Raw genomic sequence first — 20778 nt, 5'->3', positions numbered from 1 at the left:
AGGAGCCTTCTATTTTTCCAGTTTGCCTCCTTGAAGCTTGTGTTACGTATACAGTCAGTAGGCATGAGTATTTAAGCTATTAACTGGTTTTGCTGTCCTCTCTGGCTATAGTATATAGTATATATAGTGTTAACTGTTTGTGAGGACAGTCATTGCTCTTTGTCACAATAGTGCTGTTGGAAAATATTTTGTGGATCACAGAGCTACTCGGATACTCTGTTGCTCTGATGTTGCAGACACGTACAAACGCTCACCATGGGCAGGCCTTCAACCTTGCTTGGTTGATGAGATACCATGACTGTCTTCTCTTCTGAGATTCTGTAATGACTTATGTGAGGCTCCCAACGGTCTTCAGCCAGTCAAATGTTCTCAGATGCTCCTACACCAAGAGAACCTGTCTCTGTTTGGGTGACAACTCCTGTGTGTAAATCAGCATGTTAACTGACGGTAAGGTTACAGGTTGAAAATAGATCAAGGAGTTAGGATATGAAGGCTGGGAGTTTACATGAGTTCAGAGGAGACTGGGGAAATTCGTGGAAGGGAAATTTATTGAACATAGATAATAGATAATCCTCATCAGGCTGGAAAATTCCTGAGCTGAAAATAATTGGAGGGTTGGAGGGTATTAGAGAGATCTGTCATATATTCTGGCACTGGCAGCTGTTGTGCTATTGCAGAAAACTCTTCTTTGGCAGGAAAAAAAGTCAAATTATATGCAATCTGTTTTAATTAAATGAAGCATCCTAACCCCTCTTAGCCTACATTTTGGTAAACTTTTATCCATCTCTCATAAGAAGCTTTCAGTTGCTTACCTCATTCAAGTTACTTTCCTCGAATCAGTTCATGCCGGGATTGGAGGAAGCATAGTGCTGTAAATGAGGTTTCTCCAGGACACTAGAAATTCCTTGTTGGAAATACTCAGAATTTCCCATACTTCTTTTCATGGCTAAAATACATTGGTGGTTCATAGATACCTTTTGATTGAGCCAAGCATGTAGGTCAGCCTCATACTCAGTCTGACAACTGACACAGCAGTCCATATTCTTCTTCATTGAAGCTCCTCATCTTGCTACTGTTGGAGTGACCTTGTATCTCAGGCTGCTGCTTTACATCCTTCTCCTTATATTCCAGTCCTCAGAGTCACCACATCTTCCATTATGCCGTTCTGTTTACATTTGTTTCAACAACATCTCCTGTTTTGCATCGTCAACACATTTCAATAGCACATTTATTCTTGTTTGACTTCTTGTTAATGAGAAGAGTAGAAAAAAAAAATTAGGAGACCAATTAGTCTGATACCTGTATTTGTATATGCTATGGAGGATTTACCTTTGGAGTTTTTCCTGCGTTAAAAAGATGTGGTGTTGTTGTGCATGTATTATACTGATTGAAATCAGGGCACAGGAAGACTGGATTGGCTCAGTGAATCGAAAGTTTTACTGTCACAGCTATTATTGAAGTGGGTTGATTGATATTGGTGACATTTTACTTTAAAGCCTGCCATTGGGGTTCTACTTAGAACTTAATACCATTTTGGCAGTTATTATGGGACTAAAAATAGGTTCGGTAAGTACTCTTGAATTTTTCCTATTGTAATCAGGCTTATTATGTATTCCTGCTAAATGTATTTGATTAAGATAATTGTCTTTAACAGTATCCTTTAGCTTGTCAGGGCTGTGAGTGGTGACACGTGAAATGTTGAGTAATGAGTAAAATAGCTTAGCGACAGTGACCATGGTAGCTGACGGGGAATTGCAGTGTCTCTTGTGTTTTTTTTTGCATAATGATTTGTTTCATAGTCAGTGTTCAGTGAATTACTAAGTTGAGAATACTTCTTAATTAGCCCATGTGTTACGACATCTGAGGAATTATGCCTGCGTTTGATTAACTACAGCTGAAGGAGACCTAAGGCAAACCCACCCCTCCGCCCCTCCAAGTGACTCAGGAAGCTCTGCAGAACCCCCAGTCGTTGTTGTGCCTGAGGCTGGGGTTAGTCTGCTTGCCAAATGGTGCCTGCAGCCTGTGGCTACTCTAGTACTGTAGGAGCAGCTGGCAGTGTCTGGGCTGGCATCTCTGCTGCTTTCTGGTGCCCCTGGGTAGGTGCGGGTGCTGCTGTCTGTGCACAGGGAAGAGGTGCCATCGTGTGGCTTCCATTCATTGGAGACGCACAGCATTTCTTCTTGTTGCAGAAAATGCATGAGCTTGCTCCAGGCTATAGGGTAGGTTCTGAGTTTCCTTTATTTATTTATTTTTTTTCTGGCTGGAGCATATCCTGGTAAGTCCCTCTCATCCATAATCAACTGCTAGAAAACACGGCCTTATCTTTAACCCCTGTGCTTTGCTGCAAATTGAGCACAAGCTGAAAACACCTTGAGTAGATTTTACTCATTTTTTTAAGTGCTTTAAGTACTGCTTTTTGTGTATTTCTGTGTTAAGAATAGAATCATCAGTTAGAGACTGATTAAAATATGAGTCAGTCCTGCATGTTTTTTTTATTTCTGGCTTAACAAAAGTATCCCTGCTTTCACTTTTGGTTCTGCTCCTGTTTCTGTAGGACACGGGCTTCAGAATCTTGGGTGGGGTGCTGTGGTGTGTGGCTTGGAAATCCATCAAGGAAATCTATGTATCAAGTAAGATCAGCTCCAGTGAAGTTAAAAGGAAAGTATTTAGATAGTTGCAAATGTATGCACCTTGAGGAGAAGGCTTGATTTACTTATGAGCCGATGGTGTTCCCTTAGAACTAAACAATTCACTTTGCAGAGTGGTATTCTTTAATTTCCTTGGTTGCAAACCTGCATTATTGGTTAATTCACGTTAGATTTCCCAGATGCTGAGGTGAATGAACAAGCACTACGCTGTACAATTATGACAGACCGTGTTAAGGTTTGTATTCAACTGCTGTTACTCATATAGCCCCAGTGGTTTGAATGCCTTTCTATACTGAAAGAAAATAACAAAACAGGCTGTGCATTTTTATGCTAATGAAAATGCTGAAAATAAGAGGTGATAGCTTTTTAAAAGGAAAAAAAATAGGAAAGCAGAATATGGCATCTTTTTAACATAACTCGTGGAAAGCCATTGCAATAGGACAGATGTTTTATCCTTAATATATAATTAAAGTAATATTTCACATACTGGAAAGGAAGTTGCTTGTTATTTGTGGAACCTATGGGCCTTAGAACCTAAAGATTTGTGTCTTTAAGATGGTTTATGTTTTCCTTTTGTGTTCGTTACAGGTTTCTCTGGGACAACTAGGTTTAAATCTGGCCACTAAAAGGTGGAATATTTACCTCTGCAGAGAGGAGAGCAGCCCCACAGAAAGAAATCTGGGCGTTCTGCCTGATGGCAAGTTGAACATGAGCCAGCAGTGTGCCCTGGCAGTCCAAAGGGCCAACTGTAACCTGGGGTGCCCCAGAACTGCCACCTGCTGTGAGGAGCGGTCGTCCTGCTCTGCTCTGTACTGTGCGGCCTTACCTTCAGCACCAGGTGCAGTTTGGTGCCATCATCTAGGAAGGACACAAAACTTTTAGAGGGTGTCTAAAGGGGAATATGGAGATGGTGAAGGTTCTGGAGGGCCAGATGTATGAAGGGGGCTCGTACATCGTAGGGGCTTGCATTTATGTTTGGATAATGACCCTTAGCATTGGTCAAGGCTCAGTTTGGAGATGCAGTTACAGCACGGAAAACAGGATGCCTTCTAACCTTGGGCAGTGTGAGTGCCCTGCTCTGTAGCCCCCATGCTATCTTAGGTCACTCACAGCATTGCTCTGATGAAGGCGACTGGCTGCAATTCTTTGTGCACAAATTTAGAAACCTCACTTTCCCGAGTCTTGCATGTCTCTTAGGGATCCTACGTATGGATCAATTTCAGTGGAGTATTTCATATTTTTAGTATTGGCTACATAAATATTATATATGTGACACCTTTTCATTTAAACTTTTCCATTGCAGCTGTGGTTTTGCCAAGAGTTTAAGGATAAAAATGAAGTCACTGAAGTTCTCAAGTTAAAAGCCATGGGGGAAGGTTCTGAATATTTTCCTCCCTAAGCTCCCAGTGTAAAGGGCAATGTTTATTCATAATTGTCACAGTATCTTTTACCTCAGTTAACTTATGATTTGACTTGGGTTAGACTGACCTTCAAGATGATCTATTTATGGCTATTTTATTAAGCTGGGGTCAATTATTAATATTAAAATTCTACAGTATAATTTCTGTTTTGATTAATTCCTCTTCACAAGATGTTGTCCTGGAGAGAAGACAGCTGACTAACCTATTAAAAGTCAGTATAGTTTCTGTAGTGTGAAAATATTTTGCTAACTTAGGAGAAAACCCTTCAGTCTATATAAATGTGCTCCAGTAGAGCTGTATTCACAGCTCTAGAGGAGAGGCTGTCCTGTTTTGAGAGTGCTCTTTGACTTCCTTTGATCAAAGGGAGCTGCCTTTCTGTCCTTGCTTCCTGAACCTCATACCAAAGCCCATACTTCATTGAGAGATGTGGATTGGAGAAGTAAGAAAACAAGTATTTCAGAGGCCAGTGGTCTTGCTGCTTCATTATAGAATCAGTTCTGTCTATGTGTGCTCTTCATCTGCTGGTAGCTCTTCCTGCTGCTGGTCCTTCTCAGCATCTTTGCAGACTGCTTGTCAGTCATTACTAGGAGCACGGAGCAAGCGGCACCAAGGAGAAAGGTGGTTGCCTGCAAAGATGACACTGCCCAAGATGTACATGGCAAACCAGGCCCTTGCAGTGGATGGATTATAGTCTGCAGATCAGTCCTGAGGAGCAGTCAGTAAGTGGAAGTACTGCATTTTTCGAATTAAAAACAAATAACAGAAAATTGAGGTCCAGACCACTTGTGAGCCTCAATAATTTATTATGTATCTTTGTGGGAGGATAGGGAGAGAGAGCAGGTGGTTGAGTTTTACTTGTTTATTTTTTTAAGATGATAAGCATTTAATTGTGGTTTTCTGGCCAAGTTCTGGCTTAGATAGTTATTAAATGATTCTAAAACACTTTGTGATTTCAGTTGGATGGGCTAATCACTTACTGTCATGGACTGCTACTATATGCTGTTAAGCAGATGCTCCATTTCATCCCATAGGTGAATGCACTTCACTGATACATAAACTGATTTTTTAAATATGGAAAGTAGGGAGAAAAACGATATGCAAGCATGGTTGGTTATGCAATTTGCAGAGCTGTTGTTTGTGTACTGGCTCACTGAAGGAATGAGCTAGAGAAATCTGTTAGATCTGATCTGGATCCCTGCTCATGCACAGCCCAGCATGTCGCTGCAGTTAGTCATTTCTGCACTGCCTGAAGCCCTTGTCAGTGCCAGCAAATCTGGGGAGTGTGGGTTACCAGTCTGTTGCTGAATCTGTCCTCTGGGATGAACCGAGTTCACAGTGTCTGTGAAGGAAGGCCAAGTGCGTGGGAGATGCCAGTCTGAAGTGAAGAAAAGCAGAATCCAGCTGTTAGCTGCCAAAGTATAAAGGTATGGGCACAACATACCCCATCCTTTCCAGTATGTTTCAGCTAGGTCCTGCTAGATGTATCATAAAAACTTAGAAAATGTAAGCAGAATTTGACTTCTGTTCAAAGAGAAAGAAACTATCAGGTCCAGAAATGGAACTCAGATACTTTGAAAAACTTACAGCATACAAACCTTTGTAAAGATGCTTTTCTCATCTCAAAGAATGTTTACAGGTGATGAAAAGACCCTCTCTCTTTCTAACTTGGTATCCACTGAGTGGGTAGAACTGTTCGGCCTGTTAGAGCAAAGTCATTCGTAAACATTATCTTTGACAGCAATTGCTGGAACAAAATATATAAAATGCAAAAATAATAGTGGCAATTAAATGAGTACATCTATTTATATTTTTATTATTGCATTCAAGGATGTGAAGAAAAACATTCAGCAGATATTTAATTTCTTGTTTTATCTCATTAAGCAGACAGTCCCCAAACAAATGAGTTTCAGATTTGTTTTACCAAAGCTATTTATCTAATTATGCCTTTTACTGCACTTGAATGAATGGTTGCAAATCAATATGTCTCTTAGGTTGCCAGGACATGCATTAGGACTGGTGAGCCACCAAACTCAGTAGCAGCAATGTGATGCTCTTGTTTTTTTTTTGTTTTTTTTTCTTTTCACTGAGATATGTTTTTACTTAATACAATGTGTGAATAAACTGAGAATTTATCTGAAATCCTGCTAAAAAGTCCCTATGAGTTGATTATTTGCAATTCAGTGTGGCAATAAATATTTACATTATACTGGTAGAAGTTTTATGTTAAAAAAATAAAATAAAATCTGATTTATATATTTTGTTCCAGCAATTGCTGTCAAAGATAATGTTTACGAATGACTTTGCTCTAACAGGCCGAACAGTTCTACCCACTCAGTGGATACCAAGTTAGAAAGAGAGAGGATCTTTTCATCACCTGTAAACATTCTTTGAGATGAGAAAAGCATCTTTACAAAGGTTTGTATGCTGTAAGTTTTTCAAAGTATCTGAGCCAGGAAGCTAGTGCAGACAGAAAACATTGTAGTGGATCAAGATGTCGGTTCATCTTGTCATATGTCCACAAATTTTAAGATTAATTTGACAGATAATGATAACTGCAAATAAAAGTTTCTTACTCTCTCAAGAATAATTGATAACATTGGGCAAATGCTATGTAGTCTGCCTTATACGTGGTCTTTTTCTAGATTCAAATAGCTGGACATACCTTATATTCTGATGCGTACAGGTAGTTACAGCTGTTCATGCTACTCATACAGAATTCCAGCCTTTCAATGAACCTGTCTGGTATTTTGGCTTCAGACTTATGTCGAAACTTGCAGTTGCAGAGCTTTGTTATGATGTTTGATAATAGTGACATTACAGTGGAAGGAACAGTGTTTTGTTTTCCCGTGTTTATGAAAACATTTATTTTTGATCAGTTTCAAATATTCCACCTTTCATTTCAGTTACTGTTTTGTTCATTTATTCCTATCAGGAAACTCCTGTCTTCTATACAATCTATTCTTAGGTATTCTTTTTTACAGAAATCTTTTAAAGCAATAAGTCCCAGTCTCTCTGTATGACTCTTTCCATCTGAAGAAAGTCCCTTTCTCAGGGCTGTTTTTGTTGCTTGGTGTAGTGGAAATGCTGTCACAGCTTGAACCAGTGACTGAGCACCTGGTAGGAAGGCAGGGCCAACTGAGGCGAGCTCAGGTGCAAGCAATGCAACTGAGTGACTGGAAGCTCTGGAGCCAGGATCTGTCCCTTCCCAGACCTCATTTAAGGGTTGGCAGTGGAGGTGAGGATATCTCATCTGGAGATCCTCGCCTACGTGAGGACCTTACAGGCCTTCTGAAGGTAAACAGCTTCTTTATTTCCATGCCTACTGCTGTTGTGCTTGAGCTGATCCTCACTTGCTGCAGCCTGTAGTCTTGCTGCTCTGCTGTCATTGTTGTGCTTGCCACTGTGTTACACCTAGTTTTGAACCTTGTCTGCTTTGGCAGTGTCCCTTTAAGCTTGTAATGGCTTGTGCTGAATGTAATCTAGATGGGACTATGCTACTGAGTTGTACACATCATGCACTTTCCTCCCTTTCTCCATTGTGTGCTTCTCATCCAAACCATTTGCTATCTTTTTAGAGCTTTTGGTGGCATAGATTAGTCTTTGCAGATCTTTAGGTTTTCACAGGTGTTCACATTGCTTTCTTTATGTTAAGAGAGTTGATTTTAAACCAAATAAGATGTCAGCATTCTGTTCCTTCTGCTGGTCGTTTCTTTGTATTTGATGTTGAAGATAATTTAATTTAACATGGAGCTGTCCACACATACCTTGACTAGATCCATCTGAACTTGTTTATAGACTTCTGATTTTGACTGACTAAAATAATGTAAGCAAAACTTGCTTATCATGCTACTATGTTATATTAAACAGCGTTCAGCTGAAGATGGAACACTGAAGTGCCTTCATATTTTTCTATTCAGAAGGAAAACAGATTGCTTAATCCTGTACTTTCCTTATTAGTTTGCTATTGCTTGATCTGTTACAGTAATTTGTCTCGCCAGAAAAGACTGCTGTTGTTTCTTCAAGGGAATGTTAGATGCTAAGATGAGCCTACTATCTCTACTGGAGATACAGCGATGAAGTACTGCAGTGTAGATGGTCTCTGAATGTGCAAGAAAACCAGCTAATTTAATGCCAGTCTTTACCAATATACTATGTGAAAGATTCTATTGTTCTTGTAAACAAAAAACAGAAAATAATCCCCTTCTCTCCCCAGTCCTTTAGCCCCCCCCACCCCGGAACGAGTGGTCATGGGTGGTGAAACTCCTATGAAATGTGCTCACAACTGATTGGAAGGCACTATGAAGACTGGTAACCAGCAACTTCATCAAATAATCATTGAGCAATATCCTATAAGTGCATTTTGACTCTGCTAACATCAGTATTTTCTTTAAGAGTTACAATGATGGAATAGAGAGTATGCTTATTAAGAGTTAGATACCCATCTAATAAATAAAGAAGAATGAATGGGGAGGAGAGGAAGAAAGTGTTTTGTTCTTCGTTTTTAATTTTGGCAACTCTGGGGCAAAACTGTTGTTTTGAGCAAAGCTATCTAACTGAAATCAGTGACAAAGACTTCTGAAGAACATTGCATTACAGACTGTTCTCTAAACTTGTAGACTATTAAGATTGTAGGAACAAAGCGTTTCAGTAGTGGACTGTTGCATTTAAGCACAAAACATAGCTAACAGAGCTATACTGCTGTTAAAGAAAAATTGTGTTCTTAGTAAACTCTTTAAAAAACCATTTATTGCAGTTGTAGAAAAGGACTTATTTCAGTTGCTAATTAACAGCAAAACGTGTTACAGGAAAATTTATGGCAAGAGGATGGGAGTGGATAAGGAAACATTCTTCCATTCTGTAAATAAAATTAATTTCAGAGAAGCTGCCAAGAGGCAATAATAATTGCTGTTCATAGACTTGAGGCAAAAAACCACCTTGTGGCACTGAAGGAGCTAAGGGTATGTTTTATGAGACTTCCAAAACTAGAAATTTGTTTTATTTTTTTTTTAATTATTTATCTTGAATTAAGGATAAAAACAGACTGGCTCTTTGTCCATTACTGTAGCAGTTTCTGGTGTTTTCTGACTTTTAGGAACAAAACTAAATACTGAGGGTCTGTGAGTCATTTTCTCTTCAGCCTTGGCCAACTAACTCCAGTTTCAGTATGTGTATGCTTCTTTCTATGTAACGTGACTTTTTCCCTCCCGACTTAGTCATTGTTATCTCTTGGCACAAGCATAGCAGTTCAAAACATCAACAAGCATAAGGCATGTGAAAAACATGCAATTGGGCCTCCCATGTAATCTTCCAAACCCAGAGCCCTCCTGTTGTTGATGAACCCACTTGATCCTTGGATTGTATCTTGTTTGATGGAGTAGGGATGTGAATTCTAAAGCAAAATTTTGCTTACCGGAAATGGTGTCTGAGACCCTCTGCAGCTGTCTTTGGTGACAAAACATACTAGATTCAGCATAGCAAATTCAAATCCAAGTCGCACCAGAGAGGTATTGGGTTTTGTCTTTTAAGAACAGAGAGGGAGAGTGTCCTGATGAGGTGCTCATAGCATGAGGATGATGATAACATCTGCTCTGGAGGGTTAACCATATGCTTCCCAAATAACTGTATTTCTCATCCCTGTTTTCTTCAATCTTCCTGTGTCTCCACATCAGAATTGTCTGTTTGTGTACTCAGGTATCAAGAAAGTGCTTAAACTGTTTCACTAGTTTAATAATTGAATGGTGACTAAAAAGATACATTATTGGCTTGCATCAAACTGGTGAAGCCCTTGTTGATACTGAAACAACAACTGGTTTGAAGCCATGTCTAAAAAGGTAGTGTGTGAAAGGATGGAGCAGTGAGCAAACTGATCAAGGTGAAAATAACACTGTTTTTGAGAAATGGATATCTCAAAATCTTTCAGCAAGTCTTCGGTAGGGCATCCAGGCTAGCCCAAGCTGGTTTGGTGAAGTGATTCTGGAAGACAGCTAGGATGTCACTGGCATCTTGTTTTTTGTTAGTGATTGTAGAAACTGGTGGAGTATCTTTGCTAGTCTCTGATAGATCAATAGCTGTAGTGGGGAAAGCATCAGTGTATAATTCTGCTTCCTCAATTTTAGTCTAAATTCTCTAACAAGCTAGCATTTTTTTGAGCACATTGCTTGGAGAGCAACTTGTAAATACCGCAGTTCCACAGCATCTTCCTTCTCTCCCACCACCTATTTTGCATAGGTCAGAAAATGTTTTCTGTCTTGAAATGATATTAGTTAATAACTTCTCAGTGTGGGTGGGCTGGTAACCAAGATACGGTGGGCAACTGGAAGGAGGATAACAGCATATTGAAGTGATCAGTGTTGCAAGCATTGGCTTGCAGAATATTAAAGATGAGAAAGGTTAATTCTTGTTGCTTCAACACCTGGAAGATGTGGTCAGTCTTTTAGCTCAGACTTTAATTTCCAGTGGACATTGCATCTTTTTAGGGATTTTACAGTTTTAAGATTCTGATTCCTTTCTCTACACAACTATCTGAAAGAGGATTGAAGCAAGGAAGGCATTGGTCTATTCTCTCTGATGGCAAGTGATAGGATGTGAAGAAATGGTCTTAAGTTGTGCTGGGGAGGTTTAGAGTAGGTATCAGGAAGAATTTGTTCTCAGATAATGTAGTCATGGACTGGAACAGGCTGCCCAGGGAAGTGGTGGAGTCTCCATACTTGGAAGTAATTAAGAGACACGTGGATGTGGCACTGAGGAATGCGGTTTAGTGGTGAGACTCAGCAGGTCAGGTTGATGGCTGGACTTGATGATATTAAGGTTCATTTCCAATGTAGATGATTCCATGATTTTCTGACTCAGTCCGGTGAAACAGAAGAAGGTGGCTCAGTTTGGACTTGCTGCTTCATGTGTGTATGTATAGGGGGATCCTGAAAGGAACAGTGGTGAGTATGGTAGGACATGGAAGGACCAAGTAGCACAGGGAATGACTGAACTGCTGCTTAGGCTGATGGTCAGAAGCTCTTCAGATGTGCTTTTCCTTGCACTGTCTGCCAGGACTGTCTTTCCTCAGGTGGTGGAAATGTGACCCTGTTGAAAGGCACTGATGTGTGCATTCTTTCCTCTGATAGTGCTACAGTGTCAGCAGACCGGTCTGCTGGCTCTTTGAGGTTGTACTGTTCAGAATATGTTCAGCTACTCCGGCTATGAGTAACGCAGAGACTATTCCACTTTTGTTTCGTATGTAATGGTTTAGACAATCGATAAATGTGCTTATGTCTTACTTCTCTCTTATGTATTCTAATAAGTATAATTGCTTTAAAAATAGTTGTACTGCTACCACTGGTGACTTTAGTGGAAGGATGGGATATTTCTCTGAGCTGTTATTTCAGATTCTGCATGTGCAGGCTCTGGTTACTACCTCATATCTGTTTTGAAACAGCCTTAAATTGGTGATCTGCAGCTTTCAAGGCAAGAGACTCCTGTTTAAAAACAAAAGCATATCATCAATTGAGCAGGAAGCTTGCTTAATAAAGTTCCCCAGGTACCATTAAATTTTACCATAATCTTCTGATACATATTTTCTGGATTGCCCCCATATCTGACTGGTATCTGGTATGTTCCATGGTGAGACATGTAACTCCCAAACAGTTTTTCCGCAAAACCAATTTTCTTTGCAACTCCTGGTATAGCGAGATTGTATTGAAATTATAGGGAATTCAACCTCTGTGTCAAGACACATCTAATGCAGTACATATGCTCAAATTCATGACATACAATTCACCTCAAGTTCCTGCACCAATATCATATCCTGGACTTTTTTTCCCCACTACATACATATTATTTAATGCTAATTTAGACTGTAGTACTTTTTTTTTTTTTTTGTATGCATTGGAATATGGGAATAAGATTGACTAGGACAAACACGTCATATGGTGGAACTTCTGTTGGGATGCAGAACTAGATAATAGTTGCAAATGCAGTTAAAGGTTAATTAATTCAGATCATTTAATCAGATTTAAAAATAGAATAATCTTTTAATTCACTGACTTTCAGACTGTTTTTTTCCTCATTAAGAAACAGTCTTTCTTTGTAAAGGAAAAACAAAGGTGCCTTTATATATGTTTAAAGGATTCCTAATATATATAAGAAATGAACCAAAGAGAGAGAAACTCTGCTGGTAACAGGTCTTGTTTTGCCAGAGTTGTTGTAGGAGCTTGGGAATCATCAGGTTTAATAACCTAATGTGGAAAGAGAGACTCTTGTGGGACCAGTTCAAGGAAGATCTAATTTATTTATTTATTTTAGAGTTAGGCTGTGTGAAATAATTTATATGTACTGTCTCCTGAATGGGTTTAGTGCAATGCAGTTGAATACTTCCTTTTCCTTTGAGTGGGACTTCATTACAGAAAGTATTAATTTTTATAAGCTACTCTTTTGAGTTCTGACTTTTTTAGCTTGGTTGAACGCCTGTTCTGTAAGTCTAATATGAGGTGCAGGATCACCTGCAAAGGCCTTGTCTGATCTGGCCCATGTTGTGTAGAAGTAAACAGTGAATGCAGTGAGCACTTAAAATGCTTCATTGAAGAACCCTTGTAAGGTACGTAAGCCTCACATTTTCAAAAGTCTCTTGTTGGAGTGAATCTTGCTTCAATAGTGAACACTGAAAGGGAAAATCTTCATGGTGTTGACTCCCTGTTACCAGCTGGAAAATGTGAGATGATAAAGAAACCTCTAGCCCTCACACAGCGTGGGCTGACTTCCACAGCAGGACTTTTATTTTGAGACTTAGTTGGGCTTACAGAGAATAAATTCAGAATAGCGAAATAAAAAGTAGGTCGCTCTGAAACTAATGCCTCCTATTTATTTCCGTGGAAACTACAATAGATACAAAGAGCACGGTAACACCGTTTGATAGAGCAAATTCTCAGCTACAGAACATTACTTTTTTCAAAGGTCGTCATTATTAGCTATGCATTTTCACCATTGATGACCAAGACATCCTCCACACTGCTCTTGTTTCAAAACAAAAAAAACCTGCACCAGTGGAGGTGACCCACTATTCCACAGCTGCTAAAATGGCACTGTTGCAAGGAAAAGGTTGCCCACACAGTCCATCTTCCATTGTCCTAAACAGATGGAAATCAGAGCTATTTTTCCATGCATAAAAATTTACAAGGGTCATCTGTGTCTTGCATCTATGCAGTTTTATGATTCTGCAACATCTCAGTATATTGAAAGCTAAATTTACTTAAGCTACTTTTAGAGTATGTTCATGTATGTTAGACTCCTATTTGAGTTCTAGTCCTATATCTAATGGTTACTGCACTCTTCTTCTCATGTTACTCTAGATGCTGAATATTCAGGATTAAATGGTAGGTGAACTGGCTTTATTTTTCAAGTCTCACAGTATCTTAGTGGTAAAGGTCTCCTTTTGGAGATGGAATGCACTTGAGTTTTCATTCATTGAGTTGTTCCTGCTTCAACATCCAGACCAAAGGTTTGCAAGAACAAGAAAATGTTATCAAGGTTAGATTCTGCAGGGTGTTTGAAAGTGTTGTGCGAAGTTGCAATGGAGTTGCACCTGCTGAGGGCAGGTGGAGAATTCTTGGAGCTACTTTGCCTAGAAGTTGTGTGGGTGACTCAAGGGAACAATTCTTGATTTATTTTTTTTTCTTGAGAATTGAGTGCTTCTTAAGCTTCTTGCACAGTGAAGCCTTGACTGCCTTGTGGGACTAAAATAGTTAAACTTCAGTAGTTCTTCTACAAACAAGTAAATTACAGCTGTTCTTCTGGAAGTGGTTAAGAACTCCCACTATTCAGTCCATAGCTGGTTGGCACAGGCTTGTGCCAAGAGCTACTGTCAGTGAAATTCATATTGTTCCCACGAGGTCATGTGGTGGAGTGCTGCCAATACAAACAACATTACTGTAGATTCTCAAACTGTTAAGACTGACTGTGAGCTTATTTCATTGTAGCTTGTTCATACAGCTTGGAGGCTGCTCCCACTCCTTGAAAATCCAAGAAGTAAGAAAAGCAGAGTAGTTTAATTCAAGCCATGAGCACAGCCAGTCTTGACAACCATTCCTTGAGATGTCCAAGGCCAGGTTGGATGGGGCCCTGGGCAACCTGAGCTAGTTGCCTGATCTAGTAGCTGGGAACCCTGCCTGTGTCTTGGAAGTTGGAACTAAATGATCACTGAGATCCCTTCCAACTCAAGCCATTCTATGATCAGGTCTCAAAGTGCTTGACAGAACAGAGCAAGTCATTTACCTTCCTGTGTAGAAGATTGGTACCAAACCAGAGAGAGATGCAGGAGTGAAGCGGAGATGCCCCCGGAGCACCGAGTCCTCTAGGTTGGATACTGCAAAATCAGATTGTCAGTTCTTAGGAACTTAAACATTTTGTTCAGATATCTCATCAAAAGTGAAGTACGCGTTGTGTACCTGAAAGGAATAATTGCACACTTTTCAAAAAATAGGGTTTGGGAAATTGCTGTATGATCGATGTATGCAGGCAGTGGTAAAAATGGAACTCCCTGAAATAGTAAATAACATTAAAACATACCTTTTTACACTTGTAAAATAATTCATGGAACATCAACGTGCAGCTTGTGCAGAAAAAATAAGTCTCAAATATAGTCATTTTTCAAATAAGATAAACTGACGCAATTTACTGAAAGATATTTTCATAAATCATAATGAAAGCACTGAATTTTAACTGTCTTTTTGTACGTGATGAATTAAATGAGCTGCTGTTATTGAAATCTATAAAACTTTCTTTATTTGTAAATTGCTTTTGAATAAATTAAGATTTTAATGGGTTTTCTTATTCAATGATATGTACTTTGTATTGACATTTTAAGCTATTTAGTCTGTCAGGCTTGTTCACAGTTACTTGCAGAGTATTTGCTGGTATTTGAAGACTTATTCCTCTGTCTGTGGACAGGTTTTCTCTGAAATAGTGGCAGCGGTTTTAGATATTTTTGCGTTTCAGCTGCTTGTCACATCTCATGCAGCAGAGGTGAGTCTCCTTGCAGCAGGGTCATCAGGGCAATTCGTGGGAATGCTCATAGGTCTGTACAGAGGAAAACCAGCTTGCTTGCTGGAGGGCCTCACATAGCAGAGGATAGGTAGAACTTCCTGTGCAATGAGTGGCTGTTAGTAATGCGTGAGATGAATCACCTGGTTATTTGATTATCTGCTCTAAAAGTTTCATTATATTTAATCTCTAATAAATGTGGGTTACTGAAGGCCAAGATCTGGCACCAGTAATGCCTGCAGTAACATTGATGTGTGTTTTTTTTTTTTTTTTTTTTTTTCCCACTCAGGGACATGATTTAGCAGACAGTTGTTAGGGTAGTACGGTTAGGTTGTGGGTGGACTTGATGATCTTTAAGGTCTTTTCCAACCTGAGCAATTCAATGATTATGATTTTATAGTCACCTCAGCATACTCAGTGGCTGAGATCTGGCACTTTATGTGATATGTTCTAGTTGCGAGTGGTGTTCCCCATGGGTCGGTATTGGAGTCTGTCCCGTTCAATATTTTTATTGGTGACCTGGATGAGGGGATTGAATGTACCCTCAGTAAATTTGCAGATGACACTAAGGTGGGAGAGAAGGTTAATCTACCTGTGGGTAGGAAGGCCTTACAAGAGGGATCTGGACAGGCTGGATCCCTGTGCTGAGTCTAGTAGGATGAAGTTCAACAGGATGAAGTTCCATTTAGGTGTTGTACTAAGGGACATGGTTTAGTGGGGAAATATTGGTGGTAGGTAGACAGTTGGACTGAATGATCTTGGAGATCTTTTCCAACCCTGCTGATTCTATGATTTCTTGCTGGGAGAAACTTTGATGAAAGGCTGGTACGATCTTCAGAGCCTTTTATTAAACACTGGCTGTGTCTACAGAAGCATCTGCAATTGCTCTGCAGCTCTATGAACTTTCTCCCATGTTTGATGAAGCTGATTCAAGGAGGAAAATTAAGCTGACCAGCTGAATCAAGGAGTGATGGGATAGGAGATTATATAATTATTTGAGTTGGAAGAAAAGGCATTCTTGTCCAGCCCCTGCCCTGAGTAGAAACTTGAAAGCTAAAGTGGTAGTGTAGGATCTTATCCAGTCAAGTAATGAAAGCTCCAGGGAGGAGCTTGAGAGCTGCTGGTCTCCCTGTAGGTTCCAGTTCTGCACAACCAGCTTCTGCCAGCCTCAGAGCCAGCGTCTTCCCAGTTTGCTCCAAGAACTAGTAGAAATCATAATAGGTTTACTTGATTTGATGATCGAGGGAGCTATGCGTAGCGTCACAATGACTGTATGGAATGTTTTCCCTCTCTGAACCTGAAATTCAATTCCATGGAGAAAGGGGCATGGAGATTAGTAAGGTTTTTTTCTCTCTCTTCCCTCTTTCCATAACATTTAAATAATGAACCTGAAAATTTATTTGCAGGAGCCCCTGTGCTATGATGCAGCTGTTGATATGTTACAATAGTCTGACTACTACCAGTGTGATGATAGTAATGATCTAGCATGATAACTTTGACTTTAGCCCTTTCACCTCGGTTTTGGTTTCTTTCTTTTAAAAAACAAACACACAAAAAAAACACCCCCAAAAAAACCTCTACCTCTGATTTTCTGAGGCTTTTGCATCAGAGAATTGTACTCTCCATTCACTGGGAATTGTGATGACCAATTGCTCATGCAATCTTCTTTAACACCTTTAAAGTGGTATTAATTAAATATGAAGATTTTAGAAAAATAGGTATTGGGGAAATAGATCTATTTGACAATGGGATCCTGCTTGAGGAGGAGGACATCTGATAGGGGGTGATGAGGGTTTTCCTCACTAAAAGGGGTACGTGTGTCTTTGTCAACAGGTTGGCCAGCCTGGTAAGGAGGGCTTTAAAATAGTTGAGGTAAGGGGAGGGCTATACAGACGGGGTAAGTAGCAAAACATGGCTTGAGTTGCAATGCCCCCAGAGGGTGAGAGCAGCTGGAATGTGCACACAGAACATGATCATAATAAGTTATACATTTTGGTGAGAACTTTGTCCTTCTCCCCTTCCCCTGCTAATGCTTAATTTGAGAATGTAATAAATTCAACACTTTTCCTTTATGACTTGCGTATAATTGAGTAGTGTACAAGGTAAGAAAGAACAAATCAGATACTGAGATGCTGTCTGTGGTAGTTTGATTGAAAATAAGATCTGTACAGAGATAGCATATCTCTACAAGAGTGGAAGCCATACTATATTTTTGGGGAACAATCTTTATGTGGTATTTTTCTTCCATGATGTCACTTTACCATACTAATGATGACATCCTTCACCTTGTTTTTCCTACATTTCTTTACTAAGTTGATGTGCCATCCTGCTGTCTTTCTTTCTTTTCTTTTCTTTTTTTTTTTAATTTGAAAATGTCAGGAGAAAGTATTTGGCTGGCAGCCCAAGAGATGTGCCAGCAGAGAGATTTTGAAAAGCTCTGCATATGCAGACAATCCACGTTTTCCCACTCCTCATCTCTCTTCACTGTTTTGTTGGCATCTTCATTTAGATTTATGTGAAAAGAAGTTGTAACCTGTCACTCAGAACATTGTTTATTGTGCGTGTTCTCTTGGAAGTTCCAATAATCTATTATCAAATTATAGCATATTATGCAGCAATTAATATTTCTAAAGATGTATTTTAATTATCATGAGGAAAATACCCACCTGCTCTTTTGTGGTATCCTCCGAATTGAAACCAAACCAAATGCTGATGGTCAGAAACATGGTGGTAGATTAAAAACAACATCTACTAAAGTGCTAAGGTTTAAAGAAAAATAAATACAGCAATATTGCTAATTTTTTACTGTACGGTGCCTGTTCTGTACTGAAAGAAGGGAATATGCTGCTTGGTTGTGATATGTTGGCAGCAAGGAGGAGTGAAATGCATTGGGAAGCTTTTTGCTAACTTCAGGAAAGGTGTGACTGAAACTGCAAACTAGTTAGCTTAATGGAGGAACGCAAATAGTCTAAAAATGCTCTGCATATTTTCACATTGTATAAAATATGATAAAAACAGATTATTTCTGCTTTTCATATTTAAAAGCCATTCTAATTGTAAGTATTCTATTAGCATATGAGTTTAGAATATTCATAATGTTGTTATAAGAAAGAACAGCACACAAGTTTAAGCTCTTTTTCTATGTTGTAATCTATGCTTAGTTTACAGTTGGTCAGTGCAATTAAATGAGGTGGGATTTCTGTTTTTCTTAAGCTGACGCACTCACGTGAATTTGTGGGTGGGAGGTCACATTCCCTATTACTGGTACTCCAGCACCTGTGAATTTTGTCTTGTTTTTTGTTGGTATAGTTAACTTCCTTTTTGCATTAACAAAGCAAAGACACTAAGGATTTATTAGACAGTTCCTTGAACAGTTTAATGTGGTGTAAACAAGTGCATCCTCTGAGCTCAGCTGTCCCTTCCTGGCTCCCTCCTCATCCCACTGCTTCAGCCTGTGCCCCTCTCACCCATCTTGCTAACATCAGCAGTGGGGAATAATCTAGGTTAAAGTCAATCATTTCTCATTAAACCAGTTTTAAGCTATTAGTGTTTTGGTTTGGTTGAGCATGTGGTTTCATTAACACAGTGGCCTAAGGCAGAGGAGTGGCAGGGGTGAGAAGGAGCAGCTGGAGATGTAGGAGAGGCATGACCTGCTTGTCAGCAACCTTCTTCAGTTGCACTTTAGTCTGGCTGTGGAAATGCATCATTAGCAGAAGAGTGGTCGTCTCCTTATTTTAGGGATTATAAAGCTTGTCCAACCCAGCTGCTCCCTTCCAGCAGTTCACTGCTCCTCCATTTCTCTAGAACCGATCTGGTTTCAGAGTCAGCATCCTGCAGTGCATTGGAGACACTCATTGGAGACATACAGAGAGGCCTACGACTGGGCAAGAGGGAAGAGATCGGCTGACCCATCCTTCTGTACTATCTTCTTCTATAGCTCTTTTCCCTTCCTTCCCTATTCTTAAATTGTTTGAGATAGAGAGAAAGACATTGCAGACAAAACTGCCTTTAATGCACTGAATTACTCTCCTTGCTAGAATATGGAGGCTTTAAAAGTTTTAAAGGGTCTTATGCAATATTAACTAAAAAAGTTTTGTCTGAAGCATAAAGACGTTCAGCTATGTTTAGCTTGGTGTATCCTGGAAAGTATAAGGATGCTTCTAAACACGTTGCCTTAATGAGTGTTGTCTCAGATATAAGTGTAAACCTGAAGAGCGTTCCTTGCGTTTAGAAACGTCAGCCATTTTCTCAGTTGTCTTTCTGTTTTGGGGGAGGCAAGAATGAACTGTGATTAGTAGGCATCCCTTTTATGAAATAACTCATTAAGCTTCATTGCAAGTTCTTTTTATACAGAAAAGGTGAGAGCAAACTCCTCAGTTTTCTTTCCTAATGGCCTGTTGGGGTGTCTCCAAAGAGCAATTTGGTCTCACCTGGGAATCCTAAATTCCAAGCTCTGCTGAATGCAGATTCCTCATGTGATAGCTTTCTGACCTTCTTCTGCTACACCCCAGTATATGAGATTTAAGATCAAAGTGATTTCTTTTATAAAAAGTTTTATATTGAATCTAACATAAATATTAATGTGGATAGCTGTGCTGTTGGTTGTTCTTCGTTACCCATATGGATTTTGACAGTGGGTTTTCAGAAGAACAGTGGGGGAAGGTTGCTTGCTATGAATATTATTTGGCAGAAAGTCAGATGTATTCTACATTTCATATGAACACTATCTGCTGAAAGTCAGCTAGCTGCAGAACCAACTCTGCTTGCTGTGCCTTAGCAACCATGAGTAAAAATCTGCTGTCACATGGAAACAGATTGGGATTCGTGACAATACTCCCTAAATGCAGCTACTGCCAAACAGCAGTAGCAACTCATCTGTTAAAAACAGCACTTCTGTAGGATTATTATGCAGAAATAAGATATAAGTGTCCAACATCAAATGCAAAAATTTGAAGGTGGCCAATCACAGAATGGCCAGGGTTGGAAGGGACCTCAAGAATAATGAATCTCCAACCTCCCTGCCGCATGCAGGGCCACCAACCTCCCCAATTATTAGTAGACCAGGCTGCCCAGGGCCCCATCCAATCTGGCCTTGAACACCTCTAGAGATGGGGCATCCACAACCTCTCTGGGCAGCCTGTTCCAGCACCTCACCACTCTCTCTGTAAAGAACTTCCCCCCTGACAACCAACCTAAATCTTCCCTCCCTCAACTTAAAACTATTTCCCCTTGTCCTGCCAAGCAATAACCCAAATGGTGCACTGATTTTCTTTCCCTTCCTCCGTTTCTTGCCTGGAATGACCTAAAACTTGGAATAAATGAGTATTTACTTGTGCAGAGATTGTTGCCTTCTTACCTTGCATGCTGGGCAGGATGTTTCGGGAGGGTGCAGTCCTGCTTTGTGCCAGAATTCATTTTTTGGATCAGGACTGGAAATGGAAACTCGCTAATTGTTTTAGCTGTTTGCTTGTAGCAAGTCAAGTAAATTTTTATCTAAGACAAAAGCTCACTGACTTTCATCAGTTGTAATGTTTTCAGTCATTTCTGTTGTTATTAGGGCATTATCATTTTCAGGGTTCATAATGAGAGAAAGAAATCTGTCTAGGAAAAAAAATTACTTTTTCATTTGTGTGGAGTGGGGGAGAAGCCTGAGGGAAATTAAGTAAATACCCCTGGTGGAT

At 39.7% G+C, this 20778-nt stretch overlaps 1 protein-coding gene across 1 annotated transcript in view; it reads left to right on the top strand.

Annotated features, from left to right (window-relative positions):
• The first annotated feature begins 2177 nt into the window (after positions 1-2177).
• Positions 2178-20778, top strand: part of RAPGEF5 (Rap guanine nucleotide exchange factor 5) — a 145398-nt gene continuing 126797 nt past the window's right edge. Inside the window, exon 1 of the mRNA XM_031554045.1 lies at positions 2178-2219. Coding sequence (XP_031409905.1) covers positions 2193-2219 — 27 coding nt within the window. The 5' untranslated portion in view covers positions 2178-2192. The remainder of the gene's footprint in view (positions 2220-20778) is intronic.

Source organism: Meleagris gallopavo, chromosome 6 (assembly GCF_000146605.3).
Source record: "Meleagris gallopavo isolate NT-WF06-2002-E0010 breed Aviagen turkey brand Nicholas breeding stock chromosome 6, Turkey_5.1, whole genome shotgun sequence".
Lineage (NCBI taxonomy): Eukaryota > Metazoa > Chordata > Aves > Galliformes > Phasianidae > Meleagris > Meleagris gallopavo.
Note: the sequence above shows the minus strand (reverse complement) of the source record. Positions and strands in the feature narration are given on the sequence as shown.